General features: G+C 46.4%; 1 protein-coding gene across 1 annotated transcript in view; it reads left to right on the top strand.

The window, feature by feature from the left end:
- The first annotated feature begins 1,385 nt into the window (after positions 1-1,385).
- The window catches only part of NOL7 (nucleolar protein 7), a 44,376-nt gene continuing 23,037 nt past the window's right edge, over positions 1,386-22,724 (top strand). Inside the window, exons 1-5 of the mRNA XM_075316449.1 lie at positions 1,386-1,558; positions 14,109-14,169; positions 14,973-15,031; positions 15,253-15,293; positions 16,737-16,791. Of these exons, the coding sequence (XP_075172564.1) occupies positions 1,440-1,558; positions 14,109-14,169; positions 14,973-15,031; positions 15,253-15,293; positions 16,737-16,791 (335 nt within the window). The 5' untranslated portion in view covers positions 1,386-1,439. The remainder of the gene's footprint in view (positions 1,559-14,108; positions 14,170-14,972; positions 15,032-15,252; positions 15,294-16,736; positions 16,792-22,724) is intronic.

Raw genomic sequence — 22,724 nt, 5'->3', positions numbered from 1 at the left:
AAGTGCATGCCTATGCTTCGGCAGACGCCAGTCTAGGTAGGCGAGTCCTCCAGGCGGCGGTTGCCCACCTGTAAGAGGGGGCCGTTTTCGGCTCCTTTTATTGAGGTATTCTTTTACCCATCCAGGGACTGCTCTTGGACGTCCCAATTGTCTGGGTCTCCCAATGGAGCGACAAAGAAAAAGGGAATTTTGTTTACTTACCGTAAATTCCTTTTCTTCTAGCTCCTATTGGGAGACCCAGCACCTGCCCCTGTGCCCTTCGGGCTGGTTGTTCTTTTGTGTACACATGTTGTTGATGTTGATTTGTTCTTATGGTTCATGGTCTTCAGTTCTCCGAACATCCTTCGGATTGAATTTACCCTAGACCAATTTATAAGTTTTCTCCTTCCTGCTTTTGCACCAAAACTGAGGAGCCTGTGATCCACGGGAGGGTGTATAGGCAGAGGGGAGGGGTTACACTTTTTTAAAAGTGTAATACTTTGTGTGGCCTCCGGAGGCAGAAGCTATACACCCAATTGTCTGGGTCTCCCAATAGGAGCTAGAAGAAAAGGAATTTACGGTAAGTAAACAAAATTCCCTTTTTTGGGCAGTGCTGGGGTCCTGGGTTCAATTCCCACCAAGGACAACATCTGCAAGGCTTTGTATGTTCTCCTCGTGTTTGTAGGGGTTTGCTCTGCCTACTCTGATTTTCCTCCCACACTACAAAACCACATACTGATTAGGATTTAAATGTATTAGCTTCAATGGGGACATCTGTAAAGAGCTGAGGAATTGATACAATATAAGCAAAGCATAATAGCAAATTTTCAGCATTTGTCAGTATACATATAAATGCTCGATTAGTTAGAATTTTCAGTCAAAAATTAAATCTCTAAATCTATATTTGCTGTAACTGCAACAGTACGACAGCACTTTAAATCTTTCTTTATACTGCAGCATTTCTCCCGTGCAGCAGAGGGCGCTCCTGCATTGTAGCTTTCCGTACAGTGCAGCGCTCCACAAGTGCAGCAGAGGGCGCTCCTGCATTGTAGCTTTCCATACAGTGCAGCGCTCCTCCCGTGCGGCAGAGGGCGCTCCTGCATTGTAGCTTTCCATACAGTGCAGCGCTCCTCCCGTGCGGCAGAGGACGCTCCTGCATTGTAGCTTTCTGCAGCTCTTGTAGTGTAGCTTTCCGTACAGTGCCGCGCTCCTCAAGTGCGGCAGAGGGCGCTCCTGCATTGTAGCTTTCCGTACAGTGCAGCGCTCCTCCCGTGCAGCAGAGGGCGCTCCTGTGATGTAGCTTTCCTTCAGGTCTTGCAGTATGGCTTTCCGTACAGTGCAGCGGTCCTCCCGTGCAGTAGAGGGAGCACAGGTTTCATTTTCACTCCTGGGAACTCGGTGTAGATTGTTGGTTTAGCGTCTTCCTCTTCCGGTGGTCAGCTGACCTACAGCGGAGAAGCATGACTCCTGAGCACGAACTGGAGAGCGAGGAGGATGAAGCGCCCGAAGAGGTCACCTTCCAGAACGCCAGGAGCCGGGCGGAGGAGAGCGCACGGGTCAGACGGCAGGCGGCCAACAGGTAAATGATCACCGAACTCTCCGGGGATCGCGGTCGGATCTATTTTAAAGTGACAGCTGGATTGCTGGTCGTATAATTGTGTGCTAAGGGTTATTGTGGTGCGCAGCATGGTTCCACATCTCCAGAGCATTCCTCCATGTAACATGCAGCCCTGAAGGGGAGCAGGAGGGGGCGCTGCGTGTGTAATACATTATATACTGAGGGGGGAGGGGGCGCTGTGTGTAATACATTATATCCTGAGGGGGAGCAGGAGGGGGCGCTGCGTGTGTAATACATTATATCCTGAGGGGGAGCAGGAGGGGGCGCTGCGTGTGTAATACATTATATACTGAGGGGGAGCAGGAGGGGGCGCTGCGTGTGTAATACATTATATACTGAGGGGGAGCAGGAGGGGGCGCTGCGTGTGTAATACATTATATCCTGAGGGGGAGCAGGAGGGGGCGCTGTGTGTGTAATACATTATATCCTGAGGGGGAGCAGGAGGGGGCGCTGTGTGTGTAATACATTATATCCTGAGGGGGAGCAGGAGGGGGCGCTGTGTGTGTAATACATTATATCCTGAGGGGGAGCAGGAGGGGGCGCTGTGTGTAATACATTATATCCTGAGGGGGAGCAGGAGGGGGCGCTGCGTGTAATACATTATATCCTGAGGGGGAGCAGGAGGGGGCGCTGTGTGTGTAATACATTATATCCTGAGGGGGAGCAGGAGGGGGCGCTGTGTGTAATACATTATATCCTGAGGGGGGAGCAGGAGGGGGCGCTGTGTGTGTAATACATTATATACTGAGGGGGAGCAGGAGGGGGCGCTGCGTGTGTAATACATTATATACTGAGGGGGAGCAGGAGGGGGCGCTGCGTGTGTAATACATTATATCCTGAGGGGGAGCAGGAGGGGGCGCTGCGTGTAATACATTATATCCTGAGGGGGAGCAGGAGGGGGCGCTGTGTGTGTAATACATTATATCCTGAGGGGGAGCAGGAGGGGGCGCTGTGTGTAATACATTATATCCTGAGGGGGGAGCAGGAGGGGGCGCTGTGTGTGTAATACATTATATACTGAGGGGGAGCAGGAGGGGGCGCTGCGTGTGTAATACATTATATACTGAGGGGGAGCAGGAGGGGGCGCTGCGTGTGTAATACATTATATCCTGAGGGGGAGCTGGAGGGGCGCTGTGTGTAATACATTATATCCTGAGGGGGAGAAGGAGGGGGCGCTGTGTGTGTAATACATTATATCCTGAGGGGGAGCAGGAGGGGGCGCTGCGTGTGTAATACATTATATACTGAGGGGGAGCAGGAGGGGGCGCTGTGTGTGTAATACATTATATCCTGAGGGGGAGCAGGAGGGGGCGCTGTGTGTGTAATACATTATATCCTGAGGGGGAGCAGGAGGGGGCGCTGTGTGTGTAATACATTATATCCTGAGGGGGTGCAGGAGGGGGCGTTGCGTGTGTAATACATTATATCCTGAGGGGGAGCAGGAGGGGGCGTTGCGTGTGTAATACATTATATCCTGAGGGGGAGCAGGAGGGGGCGCTGTGTGTGTAATACATTATATACTGAGGGGGAGCAGGAGGGGGCGCTGCGTGTGTAATACATTATATCCTGAGGGGGAGCAGGAGGGGGCGCTGTGTGTGTAATACATTATATCCTAAGGGGGAGCAGGAGGGGGCGCTGTGTGTGTAATACATTATATCCTAAGGGGGAGCAGGAGGGGGCGCTGTGTGTGTAATACATTATATCCTGAGGGGGAGCAGGAGGGGGCGCTGCGTGTGTAATACATTATATCCTGAGGGGGAGCAGGAGGGGGCGTTGTGTGTGTAATACATTATATCCTGAGGGGGAGCAGGAGGGGGCGCTGTGTGTGTAATACATTATATCCTGAGGGGGAGCAGGAGGGGGCGCTGTGTGTGTAATACATTATATCCTGAGGGGGAGCAGGAGGGGGCGCTGTGTGTGTAATACATTATATCCTGAGGGGGTGCAGGAGGGGGCGTTGCGTGTGTAATACATTATATCCTGAGGGGGAGCAGGAGGGGGTGCTGTGTGTAAGGCTGCTTTCACACATCATGTTTTTGCTGTGCGCTACAATCCGGAGCTTTGCGGGAAAACCGCATCCGTTTTTTTTTTTTTTGCCGCCGGGTGCGGGTTTTCCACATAGACTTGCATTACCGCCGGATTGTGCCGCATAGTCTTGCGTTGCGTCCGGTTTTTGCCGGATGCGGCATATTTAGCCGATGTGGCGGCCGGATGAAATGTTTTGTCTCCGGCGAAAAAACCGCATCGCGCTGGATTCTGCGCAATTTACAATGCAAGCCTATGGACGCCGGATGCGTTTTTTTGCATTGCGCATGCTCAGTATCAAGCTGCATCTGTCAAAAAACGGACGGGCCGCATGGAAAAACGTATGCAACGGATCCGTTTTTTTCGCCGCATCCGTTGCATAGGTTTTTGAGCCGGATTGAGCCACACTGCAAAAACTGGATGTGTGAAAGCAGCCTAATACATTATATCCTGAGGAGAACCAGCATGGGGAGCTGCATGAGCAAGGCATTACACACAGCTCCCCCTGCTGGTCAGCCTCAGGATATAATTAGTGATGGGTGAGCACTAAAATATTCCTTAAGAGTCCACAATTTCTAATCCTCTGGTGCTCGTCTCGAGTTAGGGTATGTGCGCACGTTGCGTTCTGGCATGACAAATAAAAAGCAGCGTTATGTCTCTGCATGTGCGTTTCAAAAAGCATCCAAAACGCTGTGTTATGAATGCATTCTTGACAGTGCGGTCGCACTCTGCTTTGCTACATCCCCATAGAGCATGGCTGGCTGCGAGACAGAGCCGCGCGATCAGAATGAACTTCACCCGACTTCATTGTGATCGCGGGGCTCTGTCTGTGTGCCGCGGCCTGTTTTGCGATCACAGATGAAGGACTCACCGGTGACCGCAAATCCCCAGAGTGACTGAAGTGAGCCGCGTGATCAGCGGTGCTGTCACTCAGGTTACCCGTGGCCAGCTGGAGTCCTCCACTTGAGACCTTTGGTTGCGGGTAACCTGAGCGACGTCATCGCTAATTACGCGGCTCACTTCAGTTGCTGCTTGGAGCTGACAGAGAGCGGCGGTGTTCTACGGCCGCTCCTGTCAGCTTCATGTAGCAGAGCTGGATGCGTCGTGGGACCTCGTGTGGAGTACGCCAGACCTGGAGGGGTATTTGGAGATTTTTTTTTTTTTTGTCTTTTATTACAAATAAAGGATTTTTTTTGCTGGTGCATGTGTTTATTTACTTTCACTTACAGGTTAATCATGGGGGGTGTCTCATAGACGCCCGCCATGATTAACCTAGGACTTAGTAGCAGCTATGTTCTGCCATTAACTCCTTATTATCCCGATTGCCACCACACCAGGGCAATTCGGGATGAGCCGGGTAGAGTCCCAGGACTGTCGCATCTAATGGATGCTGCAATTCTGGGGGGCTGCTGGCTGAAATTTTTAGGCTGGGGAGCTCCCCATCCTGAGAATACCAGCCTTCAGCCGTGCGGCTTTATCTTGGCTGGTATTAAAATTGGGGGGGACTGCACGCGTTTTTGGTTTGTTTTTTTTTTTTTTTAATTTATTTTACTGCACTACATAGACACCCCCACACACACCGGCGGCTGTGATTGGTTGTAGTGAGACAGCTGTCGCTCACTGTGGGGGCTCGTCTGAATGCAACCAATCATAGGCGCCAGTGGGCGGGGGAATCATTGATTATGAGATGGATTAATGAGCGGCCGACATTTTCAAAAGCAGGAGAAGCCGCCGGAGCAGTGTAACCACTGTGCAGGGCTGCGCCGGTGATCGGTGAGTATGAGAGAGGGGGAGACCGAAAGACCTGCTTTCTGTTTGCCAAAAAAGCATGCAGAACGCAACAAAAATGCAGTGCAAGCGCATTTTGGTTGCGTTTTGACACACCTCATTGATTTCAATGGGTGGAAAATGCAACCAAAACGCACAAAAGAAGTGACATGCTGCTTGTTTAAACGCATTGATTTTGTCAAATATTTGGCATCCAAAACGCTGCTTTTAAAAAAGCAACATGCACATGGAATTTGCCGACTACTCATAGACTTTGCTGGGGAAGCACAACGCATGCATTTACGCTACTGTTTTAAACTCTGCGTAAACGCGGGGAAAAAAACGCAACATGCGCACATAGCCTTAAGAGCATAATGGAAGTCAATGGGAAACGCGAGCATTTGTCCGGCAGACCATGGGAATACACTGCAATAAAAAGGAGCATTTCATTTACCTTTACGTCTGGCTGCTGCCGGTGGGGTTTAGAAATCACTAATCCACGCGCTGTTCATTTTTATAAGTCTGCCTGGCAGCGTTGTCATGCGGAGCGTCTATCAGTCGTTATGCTCCCAGCAGCACTAAAAATTTTCTTTGACAAAACACTAGCAGCAGGGTCTGAGCATAGAGAGACAGTTCTTGCCACATGTCGTGCTTGGATGCCCAATAGTTGTATGGCACAGAGGATGGTGCTATGTTCGGCTTCACAATCTTCCAAAACTTTTCTCTCCTTGTCAGAGTACCCCACACATCAGGGCTTGGGCGCTGGGAAGATCTAATGAGACTGTCCTAGACCTTTGATAGTGTTTCACTGCCTCTGTTGGTCTTGCTGTGTGTCTCCCTCCTATTTATTACTTGGTTGTCAAAAGAACTATAACCTCTGCCATCAGCATTGTCAGGAATTTTTTTGACCATTTCTTAACTATGGCCTTTTGGTATTGCACCATTTTAGTAGCCCTCTCGACCACAGGAAGGAAAGATGGAAAGTTCTCTGTAGCGTGTGTTGAGTAGGATGCACAACCAATTATCTGCTTTGCACAAAATGCATAACGTGAGTGTCCCTGAAAAGGCAGTGGGGCACAGTCTTCCCTGTAAACCACCAGATGGACAATTTATCTCCTCCTGGAGTAGGAGGTGGAGGAAACCCTGATGGCATTTAATTGTTGGAAGCACTTGTGCAATTCCAGGCTCCAACTCAGTTCCCACCTCAACGAAGGTCACCCAGTGTGCAGTCAGGGAAATGTAACATCCCTGGCCACAAGCACTTGCTCATGTGTCTGACAATAAGTTGACCTTCCCAGTAAGGGCTCACTCACACTTGCGCTATTTTGACGCAAACGGAATCCGTCACTAATGTAGTACAGTTCATTTATTTACAGTGGAAGCGCGACATCGTGTGGACACAAGCGGGTACTGCATGACACACACACGCGCCATAGTAACGCGCTTCCAATGTAAATAAATGAACTGTACTACATTAGTGACGGATTCCGTTTGCGTCAAAATAGCGCAAGTGTGAAACTAGCCTAACTGTGTTGCTGAGGGCATGGGTAATCTTATGGGACACGTGGTTGTGTAAGGCGAGGCCGGCACATCGGGAGACATTTTGATGGCTGAAGACTGAGTGCAGAGGGACAGCTGCTGCCATCAGGTTGTGGAAACCCTCGGTGTCCGCAAGCCTAAACTACAACATTTCCAGGGCAACTAGTCTGGAAATGTGGTTGTTTACTGTTTGGGTTTATGGGTGGGTGGCTGCATATTTCTGGTTGCTTTCCAAGGGCTGGGTAGAGACAGCTGGATGCTGCGCTTGGAGAAGGAAGTGGACGTACTTGCAGATGGTGTTTGTGAATGTGCAAAGACAGGGGCTTGACCAGCACATACCACTGGGGAGAGGCAGTAGGCTCACCCTAGTGGACGCAGGCGGTCGTCTCACCTAGTCGGATGTTGGGATGGCATGTTCCTGAGCATGCTGGTGGTGGTCTGGCTCCTACTTAGAATAGTATAGCACAGGTTGCAAATGACCATTTTCTTGTCTTCTGTATTTTCCATAAAAAAGCACCAGACTGGGGAACACCTAACCCTGGCCTGGAATCTTGCTGCATGAGGGTACTCTAGGGAACAGTTGTCCTCCCTCTCACTACAGTATAGCGCCTATAGACCCAGTGATGCTAAACAGCCGACCAATCGCAATAATGCCATTAGCTAAACATGGCTCTGCCATTACCATGTTTGGCAGGCAATCCTGCATGATTGGTGGGTGAAAAAAGCCAGGAAATATGCAGGGTGAGAACTAGAGTGTGGGCCCTAGTACCAGAATACTCGATCGAGTCTTGAGCAACCTGATGCTTAATCGAGTGTTTAGAATTCTCGCACATTACTAGATATAATGAATTACCCACACAGCTCCCCCTGCTGGTCACCCTCAGGATGTAACATACTCACAAAGCTCCCCCTGTTGGTCACCCTCAGGATGTAACATATTACTCACACAGCTCCCCCTGCTGGTCACCCTCAGGATGTAACATACTCACAAAGCTCCCCCTGTTGGTCACCCTCAGGATGTAACATATTACTCACACAGCTCCCCCTGCTGGTCACCCTCAGGATGTAACATATTACTCACAATGCTCCCCCTGCTGGTCACCCTCAGGATGTAACATATTACTCACAAAGCTCCCCCCTGCTGGTCACCCTCAGGATGTAACATACTCACAAAGCTCCCCCTGCTGGTCACCCTCAGGATGTAACATATTACTCACAATGCTCCCCCTGCTGGTCACCCTCAGGATGTAACATATTACTCACAAAGCTCCCCCCTGCTGGTCACCCTCAGGATGTAACATACTCACAAAGCTCCCCCCTGCTGGTCACCCTCAGGATGTAACATACTCACAAAGCTCCCCCCTGCTGGTCACCCTCAGGATGTAACATACTCACAAAGCTCCCCCTGTTGGTCACCCTCAGGATGTAACATATTACTCACAAAGCTCCCCCCTGCTGGTCACCCTCAGGATGTAACATATTACTCACAAAGCTCCCCCCTGCTGGTCACCCTCAGGATGTAACATATTACTCACAAAGCTCCCCCCTGCTGGTCACCCTCAGGATGTAACATATTACTCACAAAGCTCCCCCCTGCTGGTCACCCTCAGGATGTAACATACTACAAACCTCTATTAAATTTTTCTTACCATAAGGGTATATATTAATATAAACAAAAGGGCCCCTTATATAAAAAATATACTTTATTAATATTCTCAGAAATAAGTGTAAGTTAAAAAGCTATGGGTGCATAGATTATAGTTCAGGAATGGGTTCCTGGGCTCATTCCCTGGTCTCCCCCTTCCTGGCCGTGGGGGTCGGCACCCTAATATAGACGCTATGGTGCCCCCACTCACAACGTGGACTGGCCCTGGATGTCCCTTTGCTGCAAACTTGTTTGTGCTGCTATGCTAGAGTGAGGGGTCTTACACAATATACAAGGTGATACACACTCATGCCTCTCACAATCGTATTCTGTATGGATCAGGGGTACTGATAACAAACCTCCTCCTTCTGTTTCCCATAAACAGACATACGGTATGTTTCTCAATGCTGCAAATTGAAATACAGTTCTTTGATATGAAGGGAACTAATTAAGGGTACAGTCCATTTGCTATGCAGCCTCATATAAATATGTCATCATGAGTATCTTGGCTCAAATAGCCTGTCCTTTGCCGTCAACCGCGGCTCTCTGCCCAACGCGTTTCCCCTCCAGGACTTCCAGTAAAACGGAGGTTCCTCAGGGGCTGTCCAAATGGGGTCAAAAACACGATTTGTTTTTGTTTATAACATCATTAGATAGGATTGACCTTTCAATGAGGTTTTTTCTTTGATCATAAGCAGTAAAGCCTATAAGGATGCATAAGCTGGGTGTCTGTCATTAATACAGGGAATGGTTTTTCTTCCTGTTGTCACAATGCATACGCATAAGCACTAGTAACTTCCCTTGTAAGCCACTGACCCTTCAATGGGGTTTTTCTTTGGTCATAGCCAATGAAGCTCATAAATATGCATAAGCTGGGCGTCTGTCAATGAAGCAGGGGATGGTTTTTCTTCCTATTATCACAGTGCATACGCATAAGCACTAGCAACTTTCCTTATAAAACATTGACCCTTCAATGTGATTTTTCTTTGATCATAGCCAATGAAGCTTGTAAGGATGCATAAGCTGGATGTCTGTCAGTGATACAGGGGATGATTTTTTCTTCGGACAGGTCCGATTATGTAGATATGTATGATGGACGTCTGGCGATCAGGTCAGAGGATGGTGGACGCCTCCTCTGACCTGATCGCCAGACGTCCATCATACATATCTACATAATCGGACCTGTCCGAAGAAAAAATCATCCCCTGTATCACTGACAGACATCCAGCTTATGCATCCTTACAAGCTTCATTGGCTATGATCAAAGAAAAATCACATTGAAGGGTCAATGTTTTATAAGGAAAGTTGCTAGTGCTTATGCGTATGCACTGTGATAATAGGAAGAAAAACCATCCCCTGCTTCATTGACAGACGCCCAGCTTATGCATATTTATGAGCTTCATTGGCTATGACCAAAGAAAAACCCCATTGAAGGGTCAGTGGCTTACAAGGGAAGTTACTAGTGCTTATGCGTATGCATTGTGACAACAGGAAGAAAAACCATTCCCTGTATTAATGACAGACACCCAGCTTATGCATCCTTATAGGCTTTACTGCTTATGATCAAAGAAAAAACCTCATTGAAAGGTCAATCCTATCTAATGATGTTATAAACAAAAATCGTGTTTTTGACCCCATTTGGACAGCCCCTGAGGAACCTCCGTTTTACTGGAAGTCCTGGAGGAGAAAAACGCGTTGGGCAGAGAGCCGCGGTTGACGGCAAAGGACAGGCTATTTGAGCCAAGATACTCATGATGACATATTTATATGAGGCTGCATAGCAAATGGACTGTACCCTTAATTAGTTCCCTTCATATCAAAGAACTGTATTTCAATTTGCAGCATTGAGAAACATACCGTATGTCTGTTTATGGGAAACAGAAGGAGGAGGTTTGTTATCAGTACCCCTGATCCATACAGAATACGATTGTGAGAGGCATGAGTGTGTATCACCTTGTATATTGTGTAAGACCCCTCACTCTAGCATAGCAGCACGAACAAGTTTGCAGCAAAGGGACATCCAGGGCCAGTCCACGTTGTGAGTGGGGGCACCATAGCGTCTATATTAGGGTGCCGACCCCCACGGCCAGGAAGGGGGAGACCAGGGAATGAGCCCAGGAACCCATTCCTGAACTATAATCTATGCACCCATAGCTTTTTAACTTATACTTTATTAATATTCTCAGAAATAAGTGTATTTTTTATATAAGGGGCCCTTTTGTTTATATTGATGTAACATACTACTCACAAAGCTCCCCCTGCTGGTCACCCTCAGGATGTAACGTATTGCTCACAATGCTCCCCCTGCTGGTCACCCTCAGGATGTAACGTATTACTCACAATGCTCCCCCTGCTGGTCACCACCAGGGGGAGGTGCCTGTGTGACACATTATATCCTGCAGTTGACTGCGAGGGGGAACTGCGTGTGTAATGTATTATATCCTGAGGTGCCCACCTGGTGGAGTTGGGTGTGTAATACAATAAATCCACTGGGTGTCCACCAGGGGGAGCGTCTTATTTAATACAGCCGTCGTCCGCTATATCGCAGTGCACTTATTGCGGTCTCACTGTGTTGCAGGTAACTTTCATTTTATAAGACGCAGACCAAATTAAAAGAAATAAAAAGGTGTAAAAAACTATGGGCTCCGTCTTTTAATTCGGTGGTGTCTTATGGGGGGGCGGTAGTGGTAGTGGAGTGGGGTCACAGGAGGCCGTGGTGGAGCAAGGTGATGCAGCGGGCGGTGAGGCGGGTGCCTCGGATGCACTCTGCAGGCGCTATGAGACATGAACATCTAGAAACTATTAGCGGTGCGGGCTTTAGGCTATGTGCCTACGGGACAATGTACCCGTGAATTTTTCCATAGGTACGTCCACAGGTTTCCCACAGCTGCTCCCCAGAATCCGCAGGTATCCATTGCTATGGGTTCTGAGCATTTTTGTTGTGGTAAACCTGCGGGACAAGTGCCGAAATACCTGTGGAAGTCCCGTCCTCTATCTCCTTAGTGGAGGGCCGGGAATTCCGCAGGAATAATTGACATGCAGTTACGTGCGGCTGTGGGACATCCGCAGCATATTCCGCAGCCGCACATACCGCAGCATTGATACAGCACTCCCCAAATCCCATAGGGTAACATGGGGAGTGTCTGTACTTGCTTAAACCTGCAGATTTATCTGAAAAATCCAGATAAATCCACTGGTTTTACTTGGCAAAATTCGCGGGTACATTGTCCCGTGGGCACATAACCTAAAAGATATGGCGCCCGTAGTCGGTGTGTGCACAGAGTGAGCTATCTGCTCAATGATGAACTGAGATCTCATCTGCACAGGTGCCACCTCCAGACGCCATTTTCCTTAAGTCCGGTCCTGAGAGATCAATGGACCAGAGGGTGTGTGTGCACAGATGAGATCTTGAGCCGAGAGCTCAGTCTGCACAGACATCAACTCCGAGCACCATTATTTGAAGCCCACATCGCTAAAATTTTCAGGCTGGCCCCTGCCTCACCTTGTGGAGCGAACAGTCTGCCGCCTTGCCCCTGCCTCCTGTCACTATTCTCCACCACCCCCCTGTAAGCTTCATTCGGCTTTATAAGACTTTTTTTTTTATTTTTGGGAGGAAAAATTTTTGGGTGGTAAAATGCGTCTTAAAATCCAAAATATGTGTAAATAATTAAATATAACTCTGCTACTTTGCGGATTTATTCCTATCGCGGGGGCCTCTAGAACGTACTTCCGCGATAGGTAAGGGATCACCGTGCATTGTATCCTGAGGGTGACCAGCAGGGGGAGATGAGAATAACTGCAGTAAGAATTTATATATCTGCAAGGAACTATGTAACAGACTGGCTCATCAATCCCTAACCCCTTCATAACTGGGCCTTTTTTTTTTCCACATTTGCTCTTCCAGTCATGATGTTTGAGAAGTTTGTAGGCGAACAGAGTAGAAATATGGGTGGTAGCTGGATGTAGAGTTGGGGTCAAGGCATGGTTTCTTTGGGATAATGTGCTTGTTGCATGTTTTCTTCCAGCGCTGCTCCATAACTCTGGACACTTGCTATAACTTTTTTTGAGGTTGATGTGCCAGGGTTGTCCAATTATTTGTTGCCTTTTGTAATATACAAGAGGGGTGACCAAATCAATGGCTGATGCAAGTGTGGAATTGTAGAAACAATGCCACTGTCTGTGTCATGAAGTCAGGATATGGTGGACAGCGGTAGAGTCAGAAAGCGTGTTGAGGTGTGAGAGGTTTCTGCGGGGAAGGGGGTACTAGCTGCTTAGCTGCTGGACTTTGGGAGGGGGGAGCAGTAAGTGGTTAGGTCAAGGATTAGAAAGTGAGTAGACAGTTCAGATAGGGGCATTTCTTCTTAGTGGGCGGGTGTGGAGGACCATTGCGAGAGACCAAAGGATAAAGCAAGTGACAGGAGTTTGGAGTTGTTGGTGGGGATGTTGATGTCATCCATGATCATGGTGGGAATGTCACCAGAAAAATAGTGTAGAAGCTAGGTTGTGAAGTGGTCAGTAAAGGCAGTGGCTTGACCAGGGGGTCGTTATATAATGGCCAATTGGAGGTTGAGGGGAGAGTGGATACAGACAGTGCAGTTCAAAAGAAGGGATGGTAGCCATGGGATTGGATTGAAGGTGCAGTTGTTGGAAAGGAAAGAGCGAACGCCTCAGCTATGTTTATTGCCAGGGCTAGGAGGGTGGGCTAAGTGAAGGCCACCGTAACACATTGTGACAGGTGAGGCTGTCAGAGGTTGTCAGCCTTGTTTCTGTGTGGCGTAGGAAGCATAGATTGCCAGAAGTAGAGGTGAATGACTAGGAGCTTATTGCAGACAGACCGGGTGTTCCATAGTGCTCCGGAGAGAAAAAGCGGGGGGGTCAAGTGACAGTCTTTTAGGTTGGAGCGACTGCAGTAGCTTCCAATAGCTCGATAGTTATAGGAAGCAGAAATAAGAGGGTAATTTGCATATAGAGTTGTGGCGTAAAGTTTGGAGATTGACGCTAATTTTGATCTTCATGAAGTTTGCTGTTTTACCTATTATAGTGGCATTTTGCATTAACTCTAGATTATGAAGAGTAGTAAGATGAATTGCACAAAATGTCAGTCATCCCTTGCTGCTCACTTGAAGAGGGTGTGGGTCTGCAGTACTTGACTGCGGCCACTATGGAATGATGCCTCTGCTGTGTTCAGGCAGCTTCCAATAACTTCCAGCTGATCAGTAGGGCTGCCAGATGCCGCACTCCCACCAATCAAGGATAGGCCGTCAAAGAAGTAGTGGCCGACCCCTTTAATCACAATAACCCCATTTCCAGTGATTTTCAGCCCTGCAGTGAACCCTGCTGATACAAATTTACGTGCAGCTTGTATTCTGCCACCAAATTTTTCAAAGTTGGATTTTTTTTCCCTATTTGTTGCACTCCATTGCAGTAGATGTTGCAGTGCGTCATCACAATACACTGTGTGTGTGCAATGATCTGCAGGATTTTACTGTCTGTGGGATTGTTGTAACTCTATTCTTTTCTTATCTTGTGTGACAGGGAAAAGGCTTTACTGAAGGAGAAGAGAAAGCGCAAGGAGGAGCTGTTTACAGAACAAAAGGTATAAAGCCCGTAAATTCTGCCATAATATAAATGATTCTACCAATCTGGTTATAGTAGATCGATTGAGTGGCCTAGACTTTGTGAGGCTCTGTTCACACCTTTCAGGGGAACCTAACCCTCAGTCTGTGGGCAGCATGTATCAGACCAGGGTTGTATTATCTCAGCCAGGTATGTCTAAGGAAAAACTTACTTTTCGTAGCCGCCGGGAACCAAGCCGCGCTGTAGACGGAGGCTTGTCAATCCTGTGTATTTTTTTCTGGAAACTGCAGCATTTCAGAGTGAAATATACCTGGCTGGGGATAATGCATCCAGTGTCTTGTGCATGCTGCCCATGGATTGGGCCCATATATCAGCTGCAGGTTCCCTTTTAAAAACTGTGTCAAGCACTATGTCAGGGTTTTTGTCAGTATCAAAAACTGTATTCTGATTGGATAAACATTTTTGTCCATGTCTGAGGGAGAAAAAAAAAAAAAGAATACTGCCAAGATTTAGGTCAGACGAGTGACTATGGCCTCATTAAAGTGAATGGCTTTGTCGGGGGTCCCCTTTGACATACAGTTTTTCGTGGATCCCAGCATAGAGCATTATATGTGTATGAATCTAATGTAAGGTGGGAATCTCCATTATACATTGCATCATATTTCATAAAATCTGTTTGGCTCATTATCTCCTGACGTAATGATGGCTGTCGCCGGAGCCTTTACAGACCGGGGTGGACTTTGTAAAGTAGGGAATGAATGTGATCAGAGAGCAGGTCATCCTGTGTTGTTGTATCCCTTCACATCCGCTTTCTTGTTTTAGAAAAAGAAATTACTTCCAGACGACGTCCTGCAAAGCATCAGCTCTGCTTCAGACAAACGGTACATTGATTTATTATCTAGTGATTGCTTTCAGTAGGGAGGGAAGGGACAACATTTCGGGTATATGACTTTATACTGGGAAATACTAGGAATGCGGAGGAGGGGGTGAAGTGTAAGTAAGCTGCAGATTCCAGAGGACTGTTAAGTCTGATAGTTTTATCAGTTTGGGACAAGAGTTTCATCGTAATTTCAGAAGTAATCATTCCTTATTCTTTTTCAAGGGAGAAAACAAGTAATCAGCTTGAAGACCAGAATAAAACAGGTACCCTTGCATTGTACTTAATACTGAATCCCATTTACATAGTTACAGTGGTTGAAAAAAGACCCGCTCCATCTAATGCAACCTTCCTCCACCAATTATACATTTTGTCACCAAATCATTTATAACCGACAATGTTGTGTGCACTGAGGAAATCATCCAGCCCTTTTTTAAAAGCTGTTATAGTATCTGCCATTACTACCTCTTGTGGTAGGGCATTCCACAGTCTGACTGCTCTAACTGTAAAGAACCCTTTCCCATTTATCTGCAGGAATCGCCTTTCTTACACTTGCAGTGAGTGTCCCCTGGTCTTTAGTATTGTCTTTGGAAAGAATAAGTCATGTGCCAGTCCTTTATATTGACCACACATGGATTTATACATATAAATGAGATCTCCTCTGAGACGTTTTTTTTTTCTAAGCTAAACATATCTAACCTTTTCAACCTGTCATCATATGGGAGGCCTTCCATTCCTTGTAAAAAATCTAGTTACCCGCCTCTGAATTGACTCTAACTTCTCAATGTCCTTTTTGTAATATTCTACTATCAAGGTCAGTTTTTAATATCCTACATAGTTTGGTGTTGTCAGCAAAGGCTGACACTTTACTATCAATCCCATCCACAAGGTCACTAATAAAGAGATTAAAACAAATTGGTCCTAGCACAGATCCCTGCGGAACCCCACTGCCCACTATAGCCCAGTCAGAGTATGTACCATTTATGAATACTTTGTTTCCTATCTTTTAGCAAATTCCTTACCCAGTTGCATATATTTTCCCCTAGTCCTTGCTTCTGGAGCTTTAGTATAAGGCTATTATGTGGCACTGTATGAAATGCCTTTGCAAAGTCCAAATAAATCACATTAGCTGCATCACCAATTTCCACATTTGCTAGTACATTTTTATTTTGCCACAGATTGGCATGATTGTTTGATGCAAATTTTATTTTTTTCCTCATTTCTCTACAACATGTTGATGTATAAAAAAAACAATAATGTAATATAACTTAGTAGAGGATTCAAGTCTTCCTCACCTTCCAGCACCGGTAGTGGCTCTATTCTGCCTGCAAACTCTGTAAATGTTCAGATTAATCAATCCCCAGGAAAACTGGACAGTGAGGTGCGGGGATCTAATATCTGCCCCTTTCCGTGCCCCCAGGTGTAACTCAGAGCTCACAACGCAGCTCTTCAGGGTCAGGCAGCCTGGTCATGGCTGGTTTTGGTAGGGGCTGATGCTCTTACTGGATCACGGAGCAGCAGACAAAAGTCCTTTTGTGGGGAGCTTTAATTTTTTTTAGCAAAAGAACATTGAGAAGCACAGGCTGAAAAAAATACTTATTGTCCCAAGTTGGATCAATTTTATAAATCTTCCTGCTCAGATTTGAGATTATTGTTAAGAGAAGAGTTTTGAGTATGTAAATGAAATCTTAATCTACTTTTATTCTTAGGGAATGAAGTATGTACCCAAAAGAAATGTGCAAAGGAGTTGCTTCCTCGAAAAAGGTACTAGTTCTGTAATCTTCATATTCAGACCTTAAATTGTGATGATATTGTGTCTGTTAAAAGGTAAAACATAGCTAGTGAATGCCCTGCTTTCAGTATGTATTTGATGGAGACTGTATATGCCTTGGCACAGTGTATACACATCCTTTTGTATAAGTCGTTACTCCATCGAAGTTGGTAACAGCTAACATCCGCTCCTATCTGCAGTAGTTTAGCTCCTTCAATGCCATGAGCAGTGGTCAGGTGCAACTGTGGCCGCTAAAATGGGGCTCCCTCTGTCACCCCATTGTCCTTTGATGTGATTACGTGAGGGGTTGGCATTTCAGTTAGGAGCCTATTAAATGCCCTATGTCTACCATTTTTGTGTTGTCATGAAGTCCTGCTTACTCAGGAGATTAGTAAAATTGCAATACAGAACTATTGCAGTATATTATACCAGTGATTATGTTCCAGCTCCCTGGTTAATCCCATGGTTAAAAATATAAACAAAATTCAAATCCATCTTTTTCCATTCGGCAGATTCTAAAATGCGTGCATAATTAGCAGCCGGCCGTGATCACCCCTGGCAACTACAGCCTGGAGTGATCATGTGCGGCTGTATTCACTGCCCCCCGTGCATCATTATCAGCGCGGGGTGCAGTGAATCAGTACACTCACCCGTCACCGTGTGTGGAGCCTCCCCCTGCAGCATCGTGTCTTCCTGTCTGTGCCGGCGGTCAGCTGATCTGGACACTAGCGGCGCGCACAGCGATGACGTCATCGCTGTGCGCGCCGCTAGTATCCACCAGAATCGATCAGCTTACCGCCGGCACAGACAGGAAGACGCGATGCTGCAGACACCGGTGACGGCTCCACACAGCGGCGCTGCAGCTGAGACAGAGATCGGTGCTTCAGGGAGTGAGGAAGGGTAAGTATAAACGTTTATTTTTTTTTTTCCTGTGCCACAGGATACACGCCATTTACCAGGATGGGGGCATTTCATGAGCAGGATGGATGGGGGCATTTCATGAGCAGGATGGATGGGGGCATTTCATGAGCAGGATGGATGGGGGCATTTCATGAGCAGGATGGTTGGGGGCATTTCATGAGCAGGATGGATGGGGGCATTTCATGAGCAGGATGGATGGGGGCATTTCATGAGCAGGATGGATGGGGGCATTTCATGAGCAGGATGGATGGGGGCATTTCATGAGCAGGATGGATGGGGGCATATCATGAGCAGGATGGATGGGGGCATTTCATGAGCAGGATGGATGGGGGCATTTCATGAGCAGGATGGATGGGGGCATATCATGAGCAGGATGGATGGGGGCATATCATGAGCAGGATGGATGGGGGGCATATCATGAGCAGGATGGATGGGGGCATATCATGAGCAGGATGGATGGGGGGCATATCATGAGCAGGATGGATGGGGGCATATCATGAGCAGGATGGATGGGGGCATATCATGAGCAGGATGGATGGGGGCATATCATGAGCAGGATGGATGGGGGCATATCATGAGCAGGATGGATGGGGGCATATCATGAGCAGGATGGATGGGGGCATTTCATGAGCAGGATGGATGGGGGCATTTCATGAGCAGGATGGATGGGGGCATTTCATGAGCAGGATGGATGGGGTCATATCATGAGCAGGATGGATGGGGTCATATCATGAGCAGGATGGATGGGGGCATATCATGAGCAGGATGGATGGGGGGGGTATATTATTAGCAGGATGGGGGGTATATCAGCAGGATCATATACAAGGCAGGAGGATCCTTATCAGAATGGGGTACCTTAGTAGAGAATTTGAGGACATTACCCCCATAACGGTGTCAGCAGCAGATCCTCGCCCCATAACAGTGTGTCATGACCATATTTTTTGGTTAAAATTTTATTTTCCTATTTTCCTCCTCTAAAACCAGGGTGCGTCTTATGGTCAGGTGCGTCTTATAGTCCGAAAAATACGGTATTTATTCTCCCTGCTTCTGTCATTAACAATATACCCATGTTTTCTACTAGGCCGTTCCCTGAACATGCCTTAAATGTTACCATCACAGTCATACATAGAGGGAAAGATTCTTCCCAATGTTCTAGTTACCATCCTATCTCCCTGCTTAACGTAGACTTGAAACTCTTTGCCAAGACACTCGCAGCCAGATTAGCCCCTTTGCTTGGCAATATTATTCATCCAGACCACTTAGGCACTGACCCTTGTTCATAGAGCCAACATGGTTGATACGCCCTTGATGCTGCTTTCGACGGATGCTAAAAAGTCTTTTGACCTGGTCATTTGGGTGTTTATGGAGGAAGTGCTTAAATTAATTGGTTTACAGAGCTGTATGTTGAAGTGGATTGCCTCTTTTCATAGCTCTCCATCCGCCTCCGTTCAGATGAATGTTGTCCTCTCTGAGAGATTCCTTCATTTAAACTGTGCTCGGCAGACCTGTTCTCTCTTTTTTAATCTTCAACCGAAGGGCAAATAAACCCGCCAGATTATCACAGTTCTTATTATGCAGTTGAAGTTTCGACCTTCCGGACTTAAGGACATTTTGTCGACTCATATGTCTAGCGTTAGCATTGTATAGCCAATCCTGCAAACTCGAGCAGAGTTTTTCAAAGGTCTCTCTATCAGCTCTTCCTTGGCTACCCAATATTAATCTGTCTTCATTGCAGTCACATCCCACAATAAGTCCCACACTTAATTTCTACTCCAGTTCAGAGATACGCAAGTTCCTCTTGCCTACCTCGTCTGTTATCTTCTATTATCGGTTCTCCTGAAATCCCACAGGTTTGTAGGATCCAGTTTTCCAGTTGTGGCTTTCTTAAGGAAAGTTTAGGGCTTGTCAAATCAGAATCAATATGGACTGGCCTTCTCTTCAGGACCTACAAGATAATGGTGTCCCCGTCTCTGCTGGGAACCTGGTGTTCAACATTTTCTTCACTCCCTTCCAAATGATGTCCAATATGTACGAAAACTTTCAACGTTTGAAAATCTCTGTGGTTGAGGGTATGATCTGCCATACACTTTCTTCTGTTTATTTTCAGCTTGGTAATCCATTGAACCAGCCTACACCTAGCTTTTTGATACCCAAATCTTCTTCCCACTGTATATCTCTCTCCACAGTACATGTCTTCAGGAATCGAACTTTAAAATCTTATCAAGATGGTATAAAGTTCTGACAAAATTAAACAAAATGACCCAATTTGTTGGAGATGTAGATATCTAGAAGTTGATTTCATCCATATCTTTTGATCATGTCGTGTTTAACAGTCTTTTTGGACTAAGGTAAGGAGCATAATCTGGTTGGTCACAGGCCACACATCTGAAATGGATCCTGATTTTGTTTCCCTGTCAGCTTTGTGAGACATCAGTATTCTCCTATAAATGTTCTCTACTGAGTTTTTTGATGATGGCTGCCAGGGTGTGCATTGCTCTGTTATGGAGGAGAGCCAAAGCTCCCAGTCTGTCCCTTTTTGGATTTCAAAGGTATTGGCTCTGTGCGCACTAGTGCGTTTTTCCCGCGGATTTGCCGCGGAAATTTTTTGAGAAATGTCTGCAATCTTTGTGCAGACATTTCCCAGCAAATTCTATGGTAAAAAAAAAAGCTGTACGCACTGGTGCGGATTTTTCTCAGGAAATTTCCTTGAGAAGAATTTCTCGAGAAACTTTCTTGAGAAAATGAACATGTCCATTATTTCCGCAGGTACCCTGCGGATTTCGGCAGTACAGCCTGCAAAAATCCGCAGGGAACCACCCGCGGGAAAATCGCGGCTATTCCGCGGCTAATCCGCGGCAAATCCGCATGCGGATTTGGTGCGGATTTTTTCCGGAGGGCCGGAAATCTTTCACTCCCAGAAGTTTCTCAAGAAATTTTCTTGAGAAACTTCTCATTTCTAGTGCGCACAGAGCCTAACAATTTAATTCACATGGAGGCCTTGAAGGCATCTTTATACAATGGATATGAGGCTTTCAACAAAACCTGGTTTTACTGGAGGGTGTTTCAGCGCTTATGAATACAGTAGCCTGCTCCTCCCTGATCCTATGGACTGACTGCCTTTCTTGGTCTTGTTTGAATGTCCACTTAGTTTACATACATTTGTAATCTGTTTCCCTTCTTCCTGACTTACACTCAATTCCACCCAATTGATTTTCGCTCTGTGGAATTAGTTCTAGTGCAGTTCTCTTTTGGAGGATTTGGATTTTTTCCACGGACTTTACTGTGATCTACTTGCCCACTTTGCTTTTGTTACATATGTTGCGCTAACTATATTCGGATTATTTAATTTAGTTTAAATATTTAATAAAACATTTTTTTTATATATATATCTCTATATCTCATATTTTTCACATTACAAGACGCACTTTTGTTCCCCCCAATTTTGGTGGAAAGTAGAGGGTGCGTCTTATAATCCAAATATATGGATTATATACTGCAAGGCCCAGGGAAGGTGGGGGCAGCTCTGGAGCAGTGCTGGGGGCTGAGGCAGGCTGGTGGAGGCAGCAGGAGATCTACTGTTCCCGCTCATATAATATGCACTGCCGGTGTCCATCACCGTGATGATGAAACCACACCGCGGTGATGGGCTGGGGGAGCGGCGCATATTATATGTGCCTGCGCCCCCCTTTGATGGCACCTGTGACGCCCTCCTGTGTTAGATTTGGCCACCATGCTGCTTCCCATCCTAATATAAAAAAAGCTTTACTTACCTCCTCCAGCGATTATTTACCGGTGTCTCCCCGTTCTCCCTGCTGCCGCTGTGATCAGGCACATAGAGATGATGTCACTGTGCTGTGGTGATCACATGACCGGCACCAAGAAGCAGGAAGTGGAGGAGCTCAGCAGCACGGAGGGAGGACAGCGCTGGAGAAGGTAAGTAAAGAGTTTTTTTTTTATTTTACTATGGGCAGCAGCATAGGGGCCATATCAGACACAGGGGGATGTGTGCCATCCCAAGGGGCCCATGGGCAGCACAGGTGGACGTGTGCCATCCATAGGGGGGCCATGGGCAGCACAGGTGGACGTGTGCCATCCATAGGGGACCATGGGCAGCACAGGGGGACGTGTGCCATCCATAGGGGGTCATGGGCAGCACAGGGCGATGTGTGCCATCCATAGGGGGCCATGGGCAGCACAAAGGGCCGTGTGCCATCCATAGGAGGCCATAGGCAGCACAGGGGGACGTGTGCCAGCAATGGGGGATATGTGGCATCACTGGGGGATGTGTGCCAGCACAAGGGATTATATTGGAATATAGATTCAATATAAGGGGGCCATATCCAGATTAAGGGGGCTAATTTTAGGATGGGGGGGCTATGAGGGACATATACCCTATATGATTTGGTAGACGGACACTGGCATTATAAAACGTACCCCATTTAACATTAAAAAAAATCTCTTTTCCTTCACCAAATTTGGGGGTGCGTCTTATAAAGCGAAAAATACGGTATATCTCCTATTATTTATCACACACATTCTAATATATACTTCGTATGTATGTTATAATATATATATATATATATATACATACACATACATACGCACACACACTATATATATATATATATATATATATATATATATATATATATATATATATATATATATATATATATATATATATATATATATATATATTTATAATTTCCTATTATATATCCCACACATTTCAAGGTTGTTAAAAAACAAAAAAAAGCCAGAATTGATGTTGATCGCCATATTCATTTAATATTGAGTAAGATATGCAAGGGAAGTAAATAAAGTTCTTACTATTATCCAAAAGTTCCCTTTAGATAGTTAATTTTTATTACATATGTGATACAAGGTGTAAACACAGACATTTATAAAGAAAGTTTTTTTTTGTCAGCTCACCCACCCAATCTCAACATACAGTGTGCACAAAACCACGTCCTGATCAAAACGAAAGGCAATCCAAAATAGAAGA

The sequence above is a fragment of the Anomaloglossus baeobatrachus genome, chromosome 6 (assembly GCF_048569485.1).
Source record: "Anomaloglossus baeobatrachus isolate aAnoBae1 chromosome 6, aAnoBae1.hap1, whole genome shotgun sequence".
NCBI lineage: Eukaryota > Metazoa > Chordata > Amphibia > Anura > Aromobatidae > Anomaloglossus > Anomaloglossus baeobatrachus.
This window is presented reverse-complemented; position numbering and strand designations above follow the sequence as displayed.